Source organism: Indicator indicator, chromosome 19, assembly GCF_027791375.1.
Source record: "Indicator indicator isolate 239-I01 chromosome 19, UM_Iind_1.1, whole genome shotgun sequence".
In the NCBI taxonomy this organism is placed as follows: Eukaryota; Metazoa; Chordata; class Aves; order Piciformes; family Indicatoridae; genus Indicator; species Indicator indicator.
This window is the reverse complement of record NC_072028.1, coordinates 7417772-7437119: the sequence shown is the minus strand read 5'-3', so window position 1 is coordinate 7437119 and position 19348 is coordinate 7417772. Positions and strand designations below refer to the sequence as shown.

The window sequence follows — 19348 nt, the reverse complement described above, 5'->3', positions numbered from 1 at the left end:
TGTCTTTGGCTGCTGAGAGAGGAGAGTCACGGAAAGAGGAAGATTGACTGTCTTTCTACCACGAGAACATTTCCCTCTTGTTTTGTGAAGTGCAACACTTCATGTGTGCTCATGACACAAAGTGATTTTCTGTATCAGCTTCTGTCCTTTTTTGCTGACACACCCTGCTGCCACTCCCTCTCTTTTGTTTCCAGCAAGTGTTGCCCTGTCCTAAGGTGGAGAACTAGCAGTGAAAATAGCTGTTTAATATTAAAAGAGAAAAACAAAAAAGGGAGACAAATGTATAGGCTTTTTGCATACAGCATTTTAAACATCTGAAACCCCCTCTCCCCCACGGGAGTCTAATTTACAAGGTAAATAATGGAGTCAAAACCCTGACATAGCTCATCTGGTTGAAGGCAAAATTCCCTTTTGCCCACAATCCTGCCTAAGTAAACTGTTTCTGCTTGGAAAGGCTGCCTCTGCAAATGGCTGAAAACGCAACTGAGCACAGTGCCTCCTGCCTGAAAACCAGTTTGTTCCAGCATCAGTACTGTAGAAAACCATAGGTAATGGTGAAAACTGACAAGGAAAGAAATGCTGTCACTATCTCATACCTCAGCAACATTTAAAACATCTTCAATTTTATCCCCCTTCATTCAGTTTCATTGTAAAAGTCTGTTAATGTTTTACCACAATATTTTACAGTAATGGAAGCTTTGTTGTAATAGCAGGTTTTGAAGGAACTTACCTGCTGGAAAGTTTCCACCCCAGCTCTGGTTTACCATCCATTTTTGCCATTTTTATTGGTCTGTTACTGCATCACTGCATAAATCAGATTTATTGTCTTCTATCCTTTATGCCAGCGGCCATGAATTACAGCTCCCAAACAATATGTTGCCTTCCTGACTTAAAAAGTGGTATTTTGTTTCTGTGTATCCATGACCTAAGATTCACCAAGCAAAGCACTGCTCCTAACAACATGGTGCTGACTTAGTTGTTTTGTGAATTCAACAACAAATGAGGTCCACAGCTGTGGAAATAAAGGATTTTCTGACATGAGTTAGTGAGCTGAATGAACCACTCGCAAGTTAGCTGCCTCACTGTAACTCCTGTAATCGTTCTTATCCTACTGGAAATGCAAAGTGTGTGGGAATGGCTCACCCTTCCATACTGCACTTCTCATGATTTCACTAGATCATAAGACCTGTGCTCATGACAGTTCCCATGAGGGGAAGGATTAACACATATGACTTTTCTGAAGAAAGCAGGACTCACACATCTATAGTTTCAGGGCAGAGGGGAATGCTCTCCTTTAGCGTTGCAAGAACTGGTGCATCACTGCAGGAGATTTACTGATGTCCAGGTAAAGCTTCCTCCTTGTGCTAAGAGCTTTAGGAGCTCTCAAGAACTTCTTTCAGAGATGAAGAAATTTCATCCCAATAGTTTCTGGCTGCTTCTCCAATCATTCTGTCAATGGGAAGAAAGAGGGGGGAATAAAAGGCAGTCAGCATAATACTGTGTTCTGGGGGGACCAAGACACAGCAAGCTAAAGTGAAGAGAAAAAACAGAAACATTTAAAGCACCAGAAGTCCCAGGGACCAGCCTTATGCCCATGACACAAAAGACAGTGCTGGGGAGGTAGCTCCTTTCACTCCGTCTGCACCATTGCTTACCAAGAAGTATTTACAAGCAGCAGTCAGCTTCTCTGGTTGGCTCTTGGGAGGGGCTTCTTCTGGTGAGTTGGGTGGCTCCTTGTATGTTAAGTTTTCAGTAGAAAACCAGCCTAGTCGAGGTCAGTGTCCTTAGAGATACCATTGGCCTAGTCTGCTGGAGGCAGCTACGACAGTGCTCCTCCGGTGTATGGCCCACAGAGACCCCATGAGCTTTGCCAGGGGTGAACTGAGCTGCTTTCACAGTGACCCTGGTTACAAGATATGGTGCTTAAGAAGAAGGAACAGAAGTCACTGCTGAAGCAGGTCCCTTTTACTGATTGTGGTTATGCTAAAACATTTTTACAACTCTGATAAAGTGCTGCTTCTTCCTTTATAGAACTTGTTTAGGGCCTTCTGGTCAACCTCTTTTTTTAGAAAGCAGCTCATGCTGGATAGTCACTCCTGAGACTTTCCCATACTCCAAGTACTGAAACAAGCTCATAGAATAAGTTTTGAGCTTTCTGTTGCCTAAATTGCCCAGGCCAGCAACAGGCATCCCAGTAGAATGTCCAGGTAGAAGCAATAAGCAGAGTAGCATAGGATACCAACAGCAAGTCCTTCATTCCAAAAATGCATTAATGCAACCTGATGTCAAACTCTGCATTCCAAAATTTGCTGAAACTTGTGACAAATGCAGGTAATTTGTTGATGGGAGGAACTTACTTTAAGTTAACCTGAAACAAATCTGCAGTCTGGACAAGCCTTTAGTTGATCATGTGGATGTTTGACTCAGCATGGCCTGTGTTTTAATGATCTATGCAAACCTCTGAGCTGAATTATTTGTGACTTATTCATCCTTATCTTAGATAAAAGCCTTCTCCCTTTCTCATGCAATCATCTATTTAGAGCTGCAGTCTCAACATGCAAGTCGCTATCTCACCCTCCTTTCATGTTCTGTCACCAAAACCATGCTGATAAAAACAAAGGTACTTTTCTTCCCAAAGTTCCTCCAAGTTCCAGAAAGATCCTATGTGATGCTAAAAGCTGCATGTAGTATCAACAGCCCCAGGGGTGGGCTGTGCTGCTGTGCTCACTGGTTACCACTGGAATGATAGCTGTAAGTAGCTGGAGCTCATCTGTGCTCTGGCACAGCACAGTGACAGAACATCTCCATCTGGACTGGGGATGCATCTGCCCTGATGTGATCCATAAGACAACTCAAAGCTGTAAGTTCACGGAGGAATAATTAGCCTTTTACTCACTATCACATTCATGAGAACTGAAATATGACAACAAACTGGAATATTGGAATAAAATTATATATAAAGATTATTATTATAGGCTTTTTTTTCTTTTTTCCCCCCATAGAAACTTCTTACTCAGAGCTTTGTAAAGATGTGTCAGCAAGGGAAGAATCACAATTAGAATCTGGCCTTTTTTTTGCTGTGAGTGCAATTGCTGCTCAGAAAGAGTACCAAAGGATAATTGTTTTTTTTAATTCCTTGGACACAAGACACTCTCTTACTGTCATAGAAGAAAAGTGGCTGCTAAACAGCACATAGAAAATCACTGACGTTTGGAAGAAAGCAGCCTGATCTCTTACAGATACAGACACTCAGGAACATTTTTCTCTATTCCAGATTTCAACTTGAGAACAAAAATATTTCCAGTTTCTTTCTCAAGCCTTCAAAACAACTGCATCTCACACCACGGGGTAATTTCTCCTCAGGGTATCTCAGGGAACTTAATGTTATCTAACATCACTGTTACAGGCAGCAGCTCCTTGACATGCTGATGCCAAGATACAGGCATGGAAGTGTGGGAAGAGAAAACCTGAGGTTTTTGGTAGCTCTTTTGTGTCAGGTGAAATGACACAATTTGGCAATAGGAGCTGTTTTAACGATGAGGTATGGAAGTAGTTATTTTTCCCCAGGGCAGGAGGAAAGAGCTGTGCTGCTTGACAAAGAATTTCACAAAGCAGTTCAGCACTTGGGAGTTTAAGCCATTTTCAGGCATCATGTACTGTCTGCCAACACTTCCCAAGCAATCATAAGCCATGTCTGGGTACACAACATCCAAAAGCACTCTGCCAGGCTGTGCCTTCACCAATGCTCACTGCTGTGGGTCTTGGAGGGGCGAAGAGAATAATTAGTTCCTTTAATAACAGAAGAATGCTTACACCAACCACAGGTAAGACACCCCTGTGACTTCTAATAACATGAAACATGTCCCATGCTCACCCACGGCCTCTGCTTTTGAGCAGATGATAAACGAACTGGGAAAAATAAAGCTTACTGTGATGAGTGCTGATGCTGTATTTTGCCTATGCAATTAAGTCTAATGTCATGAAGTTAGAACTGTGTTTATCTGCTCCTCACTAAATACAATCTTTGAAAACAGTATATAAACTGGATTAAGGCTCTTGTCACAGCCATGTGACAAAAGCCCCATGTAAACAGTAATTTCTGACTGTCTGGTTTGGAGCATGATGCAGAAAATGTGGATTAGCCAAAAAAGTTCCACTTCATATTGCCACGTTTAGCTTCTACCTGTTTAAATGTTTCCATCGTTATCAACACCACCTAAAAATAATTACAAGATGACTTCTTTCCAATTCATCCAAAAGGAAAACCTCAATTAAATCAATAGGCAATCAGACCAGTGATAAACACAATATTCTAAACTGGATTTATTGTTTCCAGACATTAATGTAATACATAAACACATTAGAAGGGGAGATATAATAACAAGCAACCCATTAACAGAAACAAAGCAAGTCTTTGAAAGTTTTGTTCTATACTTATACTGGAAAACGTCCCCAAAAGTTAAGTAATTGTCAGTCAACAGAACAAGGATTTCAGATATCAAACTCCCCAGACAGCTCATTAATGAGTCTGTCATAACCAAAATGTTTGGGTTTGATTTTTTTTTTTAAACTTCATTTTTAAGATAAAAAAAAAAAGAATAACCATTACCTCATGCAGTGTACAAATGCTTTGAAATAAATCCATTAATGCAAATGAAAGACTAACTCCTGAGGCTTTTCTATTTTAAACACCAAAAAAACCTCAAGGAGTTTCACAAAATTAATTTGAACTAGTTTTCTTAATTCCTTTCTTAGCACTGGAGAAACCTGTAACTTCCTTGCACTCCAGCAATTTATTCAGAGGTACCTCGTTCAATACAAAGATGTTCCAAGAGTTCTTTAACTTACAAGAGCTTCAAATGAAATTAAGTGCAAAAATATTATCTATGTGTTTTCCAATTATTGAGGTAAACAGTTGAAAACAAGAAGGTGGGTAGCAGGATATCAGCTGTCTGTACACCAGCTGGGGAAGAAGGCAAACCTGAAATATTGGTAGTTATGGCGCAACAAGGGAGATGTGAAAGGACTCAGGGAGAAACAACTGCAACAATCAACAGTTCCCCAGCAGAACTTTAAACCACAGCCCTTGAAATCCACTCAGCAGATCACCACCAGCTGAAAATAAAGCATGGTCATTAGCATGTCTGGCGAGCTGGATTCTCAGGGAAGAGGCTGTACAATAGTCACAGCTATAGCTGAGTGCCTGACAATGCTGAGAATGTAAACGCTGCTCTGACAGCTGCATCTTCTCCTGATCAGCTCACAAAGACCCATCAAATGAGGAGCTCCTGGGCAACAACAGGGGCACGAGTACAGAGCGGGAGCTACTACAGGAGAGAATAGAATATATGGCAAACAAGAGACCGAGTTAGCAAAAGGTCTTATAAAAAAGTACAAAAGTTGTTTTTAAAAACTTTCTAAAAATTTCTTCTTGTGGGAAGGAGGAACATTAACCTGTGGCCTGGCATTGTTACAGTAACTGAAGTGGCTGTATCAGATTGCTGGTGAGAGACTTCTTGGGGATCAGAGGTGCGTTTGTAACCCGCCGCGGGGAGAATGCCTGAGCGCTGGCCAGACAGTCGGGGAATTTTAATATCTGCAGCAGAATCAGCTGTGTTTGTAGAGGGTGGACTAACACTTGGGTTGGAAATCTCTGTACTTGGTATGCAGAGGATAGTGTGACACAGCGGATCTAACAGATAGTTTTCAGTTCAGTTCCACTGCCTGGATCCCAACCACAGTCCTGGGCGTACTTTGGGTATGCCTTTTGAACCTGACTCGCTGGGGAAGGTGTTTGGTTGCATGACTTCAAGTCCCTGCCAAATAAGTCAGAAAAGGCTACCTGCATGAAAAGATATTTTGAACTTGGAAAAAAAGAGAGGAAAATGTGAGCTATTAGCTCAGGTAAAAAACTAAAGTTGCTGTTCTTCAGAATTACCAAACCCCAATTAATCTTCCTGGGTTAATAAGCTTTTTGACAGTAGAATACTCCAGTATGGGCCCCTGCTCACACTGGCTACTAGGCAAGACCACTGTGGGGCTTTAGTTAAATCAAGTGGATTGCAGCTTCTACAGCCTGGTAGGACAAGGGAGGGACACCTTCTTGTCTCAAGTTCGCTTGAAGGATCCTTCTGCCATTTCTCCTCACTGTTACCCTATTCAGCACACCCCACACTCACAGTGAGCTCATAAGTTCCATCTGCTTTAAAGCCCAAAGCAAACCTCAGAGTTTTCATCCAAATCCTAAAATTTTTTAAGTTCAGCAGATTATTTTTTTTCCCTCACTCTGGGTCATGTTTCAAAACACAAGAAAAACTTCTTACTGTGTTTAGATATGAGAAGTGTCACAACAATGGATGCAAAATCATGCCACCTTTCCCAGATTTCAGGGTTGACAATGCCATCAGTCCAAGCCCAAGTCAATCCCAGCTATTCTTCAGCCACACAGTAAGATGGTCTTAATTTTAGGAGTATAGTGGAGTTAGTTGCTCTTCCAGCTGATCTGACCTGCGTTCACCACAAGCAATATTCTCTTTGAACATTCACGTTCCAGAAATCTGATACCAACAACTCAAGAATGTATTGTAAATGCAATTCAACATTACAAAACTACAAAACTTCATAATTACAACACTGAAGAGCCATTTCGTTTTCTTCTTAGCAGTTGCTTCTGAACTCCTTTGAACTGCTCTGTAAGTTCAAACCAGACACTACTCTGCCTCCTCTCCCTTGACATTATCGTCTCAGCCACAGATCCAACCTTATTACAAAAAGTAATGCCACAATCCACAGAAGTAAAAGACTAAGCCTTAATGCTCAGGAGAACAGAACAACCTCTCTTGCCATATCACCCCTTATATAGTAGGAGGTTTCTTTTGTTTCTTTTGTTTTTGCCTTAAACATGAGCTTACTCCAAAAACCACATTCAACTGGACATTTTCTGAGGCTTCAGAAGATGCTTTCCCCCCATTAAAACAAACAAACAAAAAAACCCCAAACAAACAAACAAAGAGAAAGAAACAAAGAAAGAAAATAATAAAAGATTAGATAGAAATGATTAAATACAAGGTTCTTTTGGAGTCCACTATCAAAGGGTGGTTATCTAGAAGTAGTCATCTTCCTCGATCTTGATGTTTTTTTGTTTTTGTCTTTTTCTTTTTGTCCTCTGTTTTGGGTTTCAACGCACAGACACATGCAGACACACCAGCAATGGCTTTGGGTAAGTCGGTTCCTTTGTACCACTTATTTTTCTCCTTATCATAAACCTGGACTGTTTTGGAGAAGACTGTTTCTTCCCAGCTGTACCCTCCAAGGATATAAATCTTGCCTTCCCAGACCGCAACCCCTGACTCACTGTTTGCTTGCAACAGAGGAGCAACTCTGGTCCACTGGTTACACTGAGGGCTGTAGGACTCCACGCTCAGAATGTCAAAACGAGCCATGGTTTCTATGTTGTCATCACTGCCACCAATGGAGTAGATATTGTCCTGTAAGGTGCACATGCTGTGCCAGCCTCGGGCAGTGATCATCGGCCTCTTCTCCTCCCAGACATCGGTGCGGTAATCGTAACACAGCAGGTTCTTTCTGTAGGGGCCAATCTGGTAATCATGGCCTCCTGAAATGTACACAAATTCCTTGTAGACTGTTCCAGCGTGGCCATAGGTAAACCTAGGGCAGGCAAACAGAAGTGATCTGACTTAGTGCTGACAGATTTTATCAAGGTACACAAACATTCAACAAGGGCTGGTATCAAAGAAGAAAATAAAGAGTAACTAAAGAGAGAAGAAGCCCTAATCCTGGGTTACCCAGTAACTATTCTTATTCAAGCTGTTCCACCCTGCACTGCGGAGTGCTGAACTATGACAGTTACTTCTGAGAGCATCCCCTACAGTGTGCCACACAACAGAAGTAACTCATCCTGCTCTAGCTGGCACGACCTTCACTGCCATATTCCTGCCCTACTGCTTAGGTTGGGGCAGAGAAGAAAAAGTCCACATTTCATCAAGGGTTCCTACGACACAAAGTGGAAATATTCATGATACCTCTCAGACTTACCAGTAGCGATTAACCAAGAAAAAATAACATGAAAATTACTGCTGCCTTCCCCTTCCACAGCTTCAGGATCATGAATCACACATTCACAGCCTGGTTTATTTGCAGTCATGATCCTTATAGTGTCTTTTTCATGAGCTATCCACCTGTTCTACCACTTCTGCTATACAGGTGATAACTTTAGTCATCCTTAGACAAGGCAACAGACCTCAGTCAAAGATAGATCCAGGTCCATGTTTGAAATAAGACAACATGAAATAGTAGAACCAACATCATGCACACTGTTTCCACAGGGCAGAAAGAAAACCCATTTGATCAGCTACAATAAAGCCACTACAAACTGAATTTTTAATTTCATGCTAGGATATTTTTGACCAAGCTCTTAGATGTGGAATGGTAGGGCCTCTGCTTCTTTGAACATACCCTTCCTGAACATGCCTTCTTTTCTTTTTTTTTGGTGCATGGGCCATCAAAAGCTGAAGCTGCAGCACCAGCCACAGCAAACCAGCTCACACACTGGTACAAAGAGCCCAAACAATTTAATACCCATAGGGCTGCAGGGTAATAGATTCATCATGCTGCACTCACAAGCCTCTGCTACCAGCCATCCTTTGTAGTCAAGGACTCAAGACAACTCAACTTCTATGACAGACAAACCTAGGTTAGCATTAGTTTAGCCTGGAATGCTTTTGAACCATGCCTGAACACGCTGGGAACTCAATGTGGATAGAACCTTGAGCTATTTTATTTCACATGGTAAGTTTCTCTCAGCTACACAAGCGGTATCATTAACTTCTTCCACACACATAAGTGCCAAGCACTTTTGTGTCAAGGGAAAAGACAGAACAGAAAAGAAATCACACATCTACCCTGAAAGCAATCCTTCTGAGAAACGCTAAAAGATGCTTATTATTCTAGATGCCTGACAAAGCTTCTGATCCCTGATTGGTGCCTGAATCAGGCATTCTAACCAGCTCCTGCTACAAGAAACAAAAAAATCCTTGAGACACATGGCCTAAGAATGCTAAGTGACCAGGACAGACCTTTCCACTACAAGCCTGGGGCATCATCCCTGGAGACCTTGCAGAGATGGCTTCAGAACTGTACTGCTGCTTAGCCATTCACAAAACAAAAGAAAGATAGAAAACAGAGAAGACTAAAGCATAGCTCTGAGACTTTATCCAAAAAGGCTACTCAGAAATTCCACAGCTGACAATCTGCCTAACCATGGAAGCACAGAACTAATGCTTGGTGTTTCTGTTTGACATGAAATACACACTGAGCACATGCTTAGATTTTGCACCTGCCAGAAACACTATGGCAGGTGTAGTGTGCACAGATGCTGCTCCAGCTTGTTTGTGGTCTCTTATGGACAAGAACTGGGAGCGTGTATCTCCAGTGGCACCAGTCTGGTTGCCAGTCTTTGCTTCTCTGTATACATGGGAATGGGTCTTAAAAAGTAGACTACCTAGCCAGGAAGTCAGATGGACAAACTGATTTCATGCCCTTTCTCAACCTGCACGTTTAAACCCACATCTAACCAGCAAGCTACCCAGAGGACCTGCAGTGCACTCCACAGAAGAGGAAGTGTCAGGTAACAGGTTTTGAGGACTCAGAAAGAGAAGAAGAAGAGTGCAGTGCCATAGCCCAGGGTTACTGTACTGCTGATAGCAATCACTCAGCATTTCAAAATAAAAAGGAGACCACAAGTTAATAAAAACTTGAATGACCTTTGGGAAGTAGGTGAAATATTTTCCTACAGTAACCGAAAAGGGGAATTCTGTGCAGTTAAGCTAGCAATAAACATTTTCTCTCAAGCACATGCATGCAGTCTGGCACAGACAGCTTCAGAAAAACCACTGATGATGCTTCTTTTGCCTCAACCAATGGCTGTGCCCAGTGAACAGTAATAGCTACCAGAGCACTCTGAAAGAGGAGACTGTATCTGGAGCACCAAATCGACCATCAAGTTGTTATTTCCCAGCAGAGGGAGATTACCCATTGAAATTGGCTAGATGTGTTTCACTTTGCCTGACTTCTAAAAAGCTCATCCAGAATTGCACACACCAGAAAATTGCACAAGATAAAATGCACAAATCAGAGCCAATCAATACGAATCCTTCCTGCAGGCCCTGTGGTTTAAGCAGAGGCATTTCTAAACATGCAACAGAACAGCATACTTCAGTACAGCAGGCTTAGGCACCCTCCAGCAGAAACCATCCAATGTTGGCAGTGTTATCTGTCAGAGTGGGCAGAAAAAGATAGAGGCATTAAGGAGAAAGGGGTTTCAATTCAGAACATTGGCTAGAGCCAGCCCTCCATACTGGATAGCTTTCCTAGATACAATGCTGCAAAAATTACCATTTCTGACACAGTTACACCTTTCAGTAAAGCCAGAAAATGTTTTCTTAAAGGGAGGAACACTTGTCCCAACTCATAAACCTTTGGGAATCCCCTACTCCAGCCAAAGTCCAGGCAAGCTGAGATTGCTGTGAATCTTGGTGTCCACCTGTTGCAACCCTGAGAGATCATTCATGGCTCAACTAGCAGAGCAGATACCATCATTTGTTAACCTGTTCCAACACATCTCCTCATACACCAGCTTTCAGTTGCTTTGCCAAACTTTAACCTAGGGCCACTCAATTAAATTCACTGATGTTTGCAGCAGAGTTTTTCATGGTCTATTCACAACGAGAACACATTGCACCAACTTCTGCTCTGCCAAGCTTGTCAGCCACCGCTCCTCCCTTCCGGGCTAGAAACTATGGCAGCAACTGCTCCCAAAGAGCCTGGGAAAATGGTAAAAAAAAAAATACAAAGCCTCTCTGAAGACTGGGAAAGGTATCCCACAGCCAAGGACCTGAACAAGAGTCAGGCGAAATTCACTCGTAGCAGACTTGGACCAGGTCCACCCTTTAGATAGCTTGGCTGAAGTTCTCCACATTAAGCATCTGCCTGAAGAGGCTGTGTTTGCTTCTTCAGTAAGGCAGCATTATTTCAGTCAAAACAGCTCAGCTCCTTCCAAGAAAGTGGTTGGAGAAAACAAGATGTTGTTTTGACTGTGTTGGAGTGGGAAGGGAGGGGGGTGGGGGAAGAAGAGATAAAAAAGAGCTTGCAAATCTTTTCTTTAGAGAAGCACGACTGCGCCTGTGTTCAGCAACACACAGGATTTGGTAGCAGACAGGAGGCATATTTAGTCAAGGACACAGCCATCACCTTTCCCCTGAAAATCTCCACACACAAGGCAAGCTACAAGCCTTAGAAGGATGGGGCTTCAAGCAACCTGGTCTAATAGAAGGTATCCCTGCCTATGGCAGGGGGATTGGAACTCGGTGATCTTTAAGGTCTCTTCCAACCCAAATCATTTTGTGATTCTATGGCACAAGGGACAGTTAGCATGGGATGAGGACAGAGCATGCACGGAAAGAAGATGCAGAACTGTTTTTCTGGAATGTTGCAATAATGTAAAATAGTCACTGTTCTACAGCATAACCCTGCAGTTTAGCAACCAGCTAAGGCAATGTAAGTGGGGTCTATCCCAAAAGGGGGACTTTGGCCTGGTCCAATTGGATCAGCTAGGCAATCTAATAAAAAATTAACACCCTCCATGTCAAAGTTCACTTTCAAATGCTGCCGCTGCAAAAATCCCAAAGCCAACACACAGGTAGCAGCCAGATCGTGCAGACAACCTGCCCCTCTCCAGACAGCTTAGAGTCTTGTTGGCTTAAGCTTTCCCAGGATCATCTGTGACTAAAAATACTCACACCAGGTCTAAGGTGAGTATTTTTCTAACAACATACAAGGAAGTCAGGTCATGTCTACACTTCTTTGAAAAACATTTTAAAAAAGTAAAGAGAAAATGAAAAGCTGTGCTACAATTTCTGTGGGATGTCACAGGTCACCCCAATTCTGCTTAACAGAAGCAGCTGAAGACACTCTCATACAAAACGTCCCAGGAATGATTGTGGTGTTTTGCCTCAACTGTTAGATGTGCCTGTGTGAGCAGAAATAAAATGGAAAGAAGCATCCTGCTTCTGAAGAGCACTCAAGCCCAGCTGTTAGCCTGGATCAGACTCGCATTGCAGCACCTACCCAAAATAGAATCGGGCAACAGGTTTCTGTGCCTTCACTGGCTGCCTATGGCTCTGCAGCTCTGCAGCTCGGGGAGTAAGGGAAAAGCCTGAACTCTAAAATCAAATTGCAAGTGTCTTGTTCCTGATGCAAGCACTACTGCTGGAGTTGCAGGTTTCAGACACCATGAAGATAGCATCCACACAGCCAATGCTCCTGTGATTTCCACAGCTGTGAAATATTACTGAATCTGAACAGCTGTTTGCCAGTGAAATGCTGCAGCACCATTCTTACCATGTCACCACTAAAACCTTGATGCAGAGTACTAGCAATGTCCTCTGCTGCTGTTGCAAAGAGAGCTGCAACACTAAAGCCTCTCAACAGTAAAGCAGTGAAGTTTTAATTCAGACTGAGAGAAAGAGAAGTCACATTTGCCTGGGTTATCTATCTGCAATACAGGTAAGTGTGGTTTATTGGCAACAGCCAACGTGAGCAGCTTACAAGGAAGACCATCACACCAGGGTGACACAAGTAAGGCCAAATAAATTCTAGAAGCCTTTGAGCAGGACCTAAACAGTGCTTCTGAAAAGATTCAACTCCAAGTGACCTCAGGAAAAATATTTTAAGAATAGCAGAGGAAAATTTTCAGTGCTCTCCCTCCCATCCTTCAGGTGTGCCTCAGGGCAAAAATTGAACCCAATCAAGCTGACATGGAGCATGCAGCCTGGAAGAGCTGGTTGCTCAAATACCAAATGCTGATATGGTTTGCTTGCTGACACCATGCTGGTTATGTATTCCTTTGCCTCCCTTCATCAGCTAAAGTCACACAAGCTCCCTTTGCTACCATTCTTCAAACACAGGATGACTTCCCAAGCACCTCCATTACCTGGGCAAGCCTGCTATATAGGACCAGGAATCCTTCTGAGGACTGTAGGTCTCCACTGAAGAAAGTGCCCCATTTTCATTCCTGCCACCAACAGCTACCAGCATGTCGGTGATAGCTCCCAGGTAGAAATCCACACGGCGTTGTCTCATGGAGGCAACCTGTCAAAAATAAGCACATGCTGATACCTTCAAAGGTCTGGTAAGCAAGCTGACTAAGGTACATGCATGTCTGAGGAGAGGACAGTTGCATCTTCCCATGCATTTGGAAAGGAGAGCTACTCGGTTTGACCGTTGTATTGATAAAACACTTTTGTTTCTCTGCAGCAGCATGTTACATAGTGTTTATTTTCAAAAAGGGGACAAGGGAAAGCATCTAAGAGAGAGGTTACCCTCTAAATGCTTGTGTTACATGAGCCTCCTCCCACAACTCTGCAAGAAACATACGTAGGAATCACTGAAAACCACACAGGGTGGTTTATACAGGAACCTGCACAGGCTGCAGAGTTTTGCAATGGTATTGCAAGTGAACGGGTTGCTCCAAAAGACATTAAAACAGAGACATTTGACAAGTGTCAGTGACATCTTTTTACATCAGACTCTTTTTTGATTTAGTAATATGGGCTACTGCTTCAGAAAGATGAACCAAGTAATTGCCTCTGTAAGTCCATTCTAGCACTATTCCCAAAAGTAATCTGAGAAGAGGTGCAGGTGGAGGCTGACCAGGAATTTCACAGATGAGTTGCCCAAATCGCAGGTGATGTTGAAAACCTGCCGCAGACTCTTCTGCTGTGTGTGTAACTCAAGCATTCCCACAAAGAATTCAAGTAACTGCTTTTTCAACTTAAACAATTTCCACTTGCAAGTGGTGTTGTGCTAGCTATTCTAATGAGCCCTGGCCTTCCACCAAAAAGAAGAAAACACTCTGAACATTAAGGATTTTAAACAGAGAAATAATACAGCTTAAGTCTCACCTTTATCCACTGGTTACAGCGGGGGTCATACCTATATAGGAGATTGGAAGCTGCATCCCCTCCATTGTCCCTTGAAAAGCTGCCTCCGGCTATGAAGATGAAGCCTCCCAAGACTGCAACACAGTGGTGACTTCGTCTGGCTGGGAGAGGGGTTTCTGCTACCCACTGCCCCTTTCTGGTGTCCAAGAAGCAGGTATCATCACTCAGTTCCAGGCACCGTTCAGAAACCTCCCCACCCACAAAGAGGAGCCTCTCCTCAGAGGTCCGCAGGGCTGTCCGCTTGTTCTGCAGCACAGGCTGAGCTGTCACATTGTTGTGATAGTTCACTGCCTCCTCTATAAACCCCTCACAGTTTGCCTCTTTGGGAAGAAGAGAGCAGACAGCAGGCTTGACTCGATGGAGGAGATCACTTTTGGGTATCAAAGGAAAATGAATGTTATCCAGAACCTGGTACGCCTCATTCTCCCGTTCTGGGTACTGGGTAAGCCACTGCAAGGCAGCCTGCAGCAAGTCGTGCTCGCACTCCTGCTGCACGTTGCTGCTGTCCAGGTACTGGCACAGCTTCTGCAAGGAAATGTTCTGCAGGAAGTCTGGGGTGAAAGACAGCGTGCCGAAGTTCTGCAGGATGAAAGAGTCGATGTAGGAGTCAAGGCGCTTCAGGTTGTAAATAGAGGCTAGCTCCTGCAGGTACAAATAGTTCTCCTCGCTGACCTCATTCTCCAGATACTCACAACAGAAGTCGACCACCTTCCAGATCTGCAGCAGGTGAGCTGTTTCGAGCACGTAGTCAATATTGCCCCCATCTAAAGACAGCTCACTGCCGTAAAGAAAATCCACTACAGCCTTGAGACCAATGTAGGAGGCTCCAAAAAGTTCAACCTCTTTTTGATGGGCTTCTCGCATACCAATGGTGAACATAGAGTTGAAGTAGTCACTGCACACAGCGAGGAGGTTCCGATGGGCAGGGACTCTCTGCTCATCCACCACAAGGACAATGTCACAGAAGAGGCCTCGGTGTCTCTGCTCATTCAGGCTCTGAAGAACCAGACTAGAGTGGTCATCCCACCTGTATACCTAGAATAAACCAACGGTTTATCTTCACCAAGATAAATCCCAATGTGCACAAAATGTTTTTCCATCAGTCATACACAAGAGAGAGGAAGCTGACTTATGTTGCACATATTTAATAAATTCTGAGCTGAAACAGTTGGCAAGCAAAGTAGTATGAGCACAAGCTGCTCACCTTTCCTTTGAGAGGCCTGTGCTGACTTTTAATGCTTCCTACTCCCCTTTCCTTTTTATAATTGACTCCCACTTCCTCCATAATGCTGCATCCCAACCTCCTCCCTGATGATTTATACAGGCACAATTTTCTGAATCTCTTCCACTCATTGTCTTCAAGGCATCTTGCTGACATTCTCTTTCTTACTTGACCCTCGAATGACTCCTTACAGAGTTCTTCTCAACTAAGCTACTCGCAAAATACTTGGAGTGGGAGACACACATGCAGCAGTGTGCCAAATTTTCATTCAGCCCATGTAATGTTTGGGTTAGTGCTTACTTGACAACTACCTCCTCTTAAATCTTTTCAGAGCTCCACATTTCTAAGCTTGTCAGGGTAAAATCCCTCTTTCTTTCTGTATTATTCCAGGCACACACACTGCAGTCAAAAATGATAGCTGTTTATTTACGTGCAGAGCCACACATGTGGAAACTTATTCCCATAAGACTTCTACTTGCTTCCAGAAGCTGAGGTAGCTCTTGTTTAACAAATACAACTAAATATTTGTCTTTTAAAGAAAGGGAAAAATGCCCTCAGAACGTGTCCATTAAGCACCCTTCTGCAAGCCCTCTGGCCCAGACATTCTTCCCACCAGCTCTGTACATGTCACTGAGCTTTTGAGGCTACCAGCATTCGCCTTTTTTTCACAGACTCATGTTACCAGCCTTACAAGGAACCAAAATGGAAATGTTTTGTTACCCCTTGAATGTCTTGCAGAACACTATTGAAGGGGTTGGTCACCCTAGTATGTCAAGTGATGCAGCTTTTAGGACCATCCTTCCAGAGAAATTGAATGCTTGATGGTATAGTCAGTTACCCTGTGATCTCTCTTAATAAAAGCCAGTTAAGTTAAATGCAAATACATAACTTTAATTACCAAATCCAAATCAGGCAGAGTTGCAGAGCTTGTATGGACATGAAAGAGAAATGAAAGGAGGTGAAGAGGAAGCAAGTCTTTGTTTTGTATCTAAGTTAACTCTGAACAGTTCTGGCTGTAGAACACTGAGTCTTGCTTAGCACTACACCCTCAGGCTGCACTCCCAGAAGTGACATCCTGAAAAGGTTTTTCAGTCTATATCTACATCAAGAACAGTCATGCAGATGACCTGAGGTCTCCTCAAGCCTCTCAGGTATTCTCCTTCATCAAATTGATGCTTCTAGAAATCCTGTCTACCCATGCCTTTTGTGGTTTCCCAAGCAGAAAGCACAGGATGATTGCTGTCTGGCTAAGCCATTAATGGGTTGGTTAAATCATGGTGAGACAAGCTCTCTAGCCACCTGGATGGGAAAGGGTCAAAGCCCAGAGCCAATTTTTTCCTCCTGCACTCATCCCTCACTCTAGGTGCACTCTCTGTGTACATCATTTGGTAATTGTACTGTTATAGGAGGAGATAACCAGGATTAACACATGCAGCTCACCACTGTCCAGACGTGATGGCAGCCAGTGCCCCTGAGCCAATGCCAACCTCGGGAGCCTGACCTCCCACGTCTGCCTTTTAGCAGCCAGTGGTGGAGCGACAGGCTGTCTGCCACAGCTGGGACCCAAATTAATAACCAAACGTGCCGCTCTTCGTGTGATGTCCCAGCGGTTTCTCTTTAGTTTTGCTCATGCTCTTTTCTAAACAATGGAGACTCTGCTGCCAAAAAGCCTTCTCTTGGAATAACTCTGTACATGCAAGTGCACAGAGTTAAACCAGTCTAAGTGAAGAGGCTTCAGTCTGGGCAAAACACTTTAATTTGTCACATACCCATTGCCTCACCGAATCTCTGAGCTTAAAAAGGGATCCATTGCATAGACAACAAAGTAACTTCCACTGAGATACAGAACTGCCAGACATCTATAACAGAAAAACATAGGGGGCCTAAGGAATGTAAAGTTTTTTATCTTCATTTTACAGAGATTGAGAAATGCTGATGTCATACAGGAGCCCAAGTAGAGACCTGGGAGTGGAAGAGGCAGGAAAAAGAATAAATATGGCAAAGGACAAAGCATCTATCTATGGCATGAAGGAGATTGGCTGAACAGACAACAACATCCCACAGCACCCTCTTCTGAATCTGACTCATGGGGGACAGTTACTGGATTAAACCAAAAGTGTATTCCCCTCCTGTCTCTGCAAACTGGCTGATCATTTCCCTCTAATATTCTCTAACACCACCATCGTGCATAACAAGATTACACCAGAATATAAGATTTGCCAGAGATCCCTATGTACTTAGCTGGCTGTGGAGTCAGCAGTGTAATCCTGACTGCAAATACGCCTGACAACTTGTACTCTTAAAGCCCTTGCTGCCATGTAGAACTGCTGCTACTTCAGAAATCAAGCATAAAATCATTATGTGTGGCATTGGATGGGCTCAGAATGCATTAACAGATTTCAGCCACTTAGCAAGTTCATTCACTCAGCAGGCAAGTAAGAGAAGCTGAAAGATGCATGTTTCAAAACCAAGCCTAATTTTAACCTAAACACGAACATCTTTCCCAAGCTATTTATAGTCTGTAGAACAGCTTTTGCATTACCTAGTAATTCTAAGTTGAACAGATAGTGACAGCTGCTGTCGAAGCAAGAAAACAAAACAATGCTGTCAAGTTAATTAATTTTTAATGTGATGAATTATTATTACATTCAGACTAAACCATTTAAATGGTAGACAGGATCAGCACTCAGGATAAAATGACATTGGTAGGGATGCGTTTAAAAATTAGTCTTATTCATCTTTTATCAGCTGTATTAGAGCAGGATTTTAACTTCTGGCTTCAAAGATCTAATTTCTTGCAGATCATTACTGCAGTACCACTACTCATCAGTGATGCCAAAGAAAATAAGGGCTGCCTCATTCAACTGTAATAAGCCTAATACAGGCAGTGAAAAGTTTTTCTCCTCCAGCTGTTGTTGGTAGCACAAGGTACTTGCCCTGCAGAACCTGTAATCCACTGCTCACAATGGAACAGAAAAGCATTTTACACTGGCACAAAATAAAGTCAACATAATTACAGCCGATATTAAATCTTATAAATTAAAGGTCATCATCCTGATGACTTGCATAAAGAACTACCTAAAATGGACTTCCATGGATTCCCAATCAATCTATTTGTGCAGACAGAAAGTCTATGCAAAGAAAATTAACCTTGCAAACCTACAAAAACATCTCAAGTTCACTGGAATCACCATTTACAGGATCAAGCCTCTTGTCTGGTACAAAACAAAGACTAAATCTGAAAAGCAATCTCAGCTTTGTTTCTGCAACTAGCTTGGATTTTATGAGATGGACCAGTATGAAAAATTCCCCAAATAAGCACATCACATTTACTGACTGAATTTTTGGTGTAGAGACAATACTGTCCTGCATTGATGTGGGTTTCTTTTTCAAGTAATAATTCATGACAAGCAGATGCCCATTTGATGCTGCTGCCTTTTTTTAACTCTTTATCACTAAGTAGCAACTTCTGTCAAAAAACATTCGAGCAAGTCGACTACTGTTCTCATATCTCTCTTTAAAAGCTCAGAATATTCCCATTCCTCCAAAACAGTCTGCTCAAAGGAGAGCTTTTACCCTCCCCTTCTTGTCATTTCTGTGTAGGCAACATGAAATGTACTTACCTTTGAGGATTCACTTATCTTGTGTGGACGACAAATCCTGGTTTGCCTGGTTCCCTCCATGACCGGCTGAGGCAAAGTACTTCTAGAACAAAAGCAAAGGAAGATGTTAGCAGCATGCCAATCCTTTCGGACTGCTAAAAACCGTATCCTGCTGAATAAATAACACAATTAAGAAGAACCACGCATGCTAATCTGCAGCTTGAGAACGTCTGAGTTAAAAAAAAATATGTTTCGCTCTCTGATATTGTTTTCACGTGTTATCGCTGCTTGGTTGTGTCAACAAGTCGGGATACGTTGGGGTATAATCAAAGACCTGTGCGTGTTTATTGCTACTAAGTTATTTACTTACTGATAGCTCTCGCTACCGCTGCCAGAGGTAAAATCATTCCTGTCAGTGCCAACAGGACTACGCTTTACAGCTCAGACCCTTCCTGGGGCAGGGGTGAGCCGAGCAGCGGGGCCGCGCCGGGCCTCGGGGACAGACC

General features: G+C 43.0%; 1 protein-coding gene across 1 annotated transcript; it reads right to left on the bottom strand.

Moving 5' to 3' along the window:
- Positions 1-7112: 7112 nt before the first annotated feature.
- On the bottom strand, positions 7113-18926 carry KLHL36 (kelch like family member 36). The gene is made up of 4 exons (XM_054389866.1): positions 18864-18926; positions 13980-15053; positions 13010-13167; positions 7113-7668 (listed from the first exon to the last, which is right to left on the bottom strand). The coding sequence occupies exons 1-4, from the start codon at positions 18921-18923 to the stop codon at positions 7113-7115; spliced, it is 1848 nt and encodes a 615-aa protein (XP_054245841.1). The 5' UTR covers positions 18924-18926.
- Positions 18927-19348: the final 422 nt, after the last annotated feature.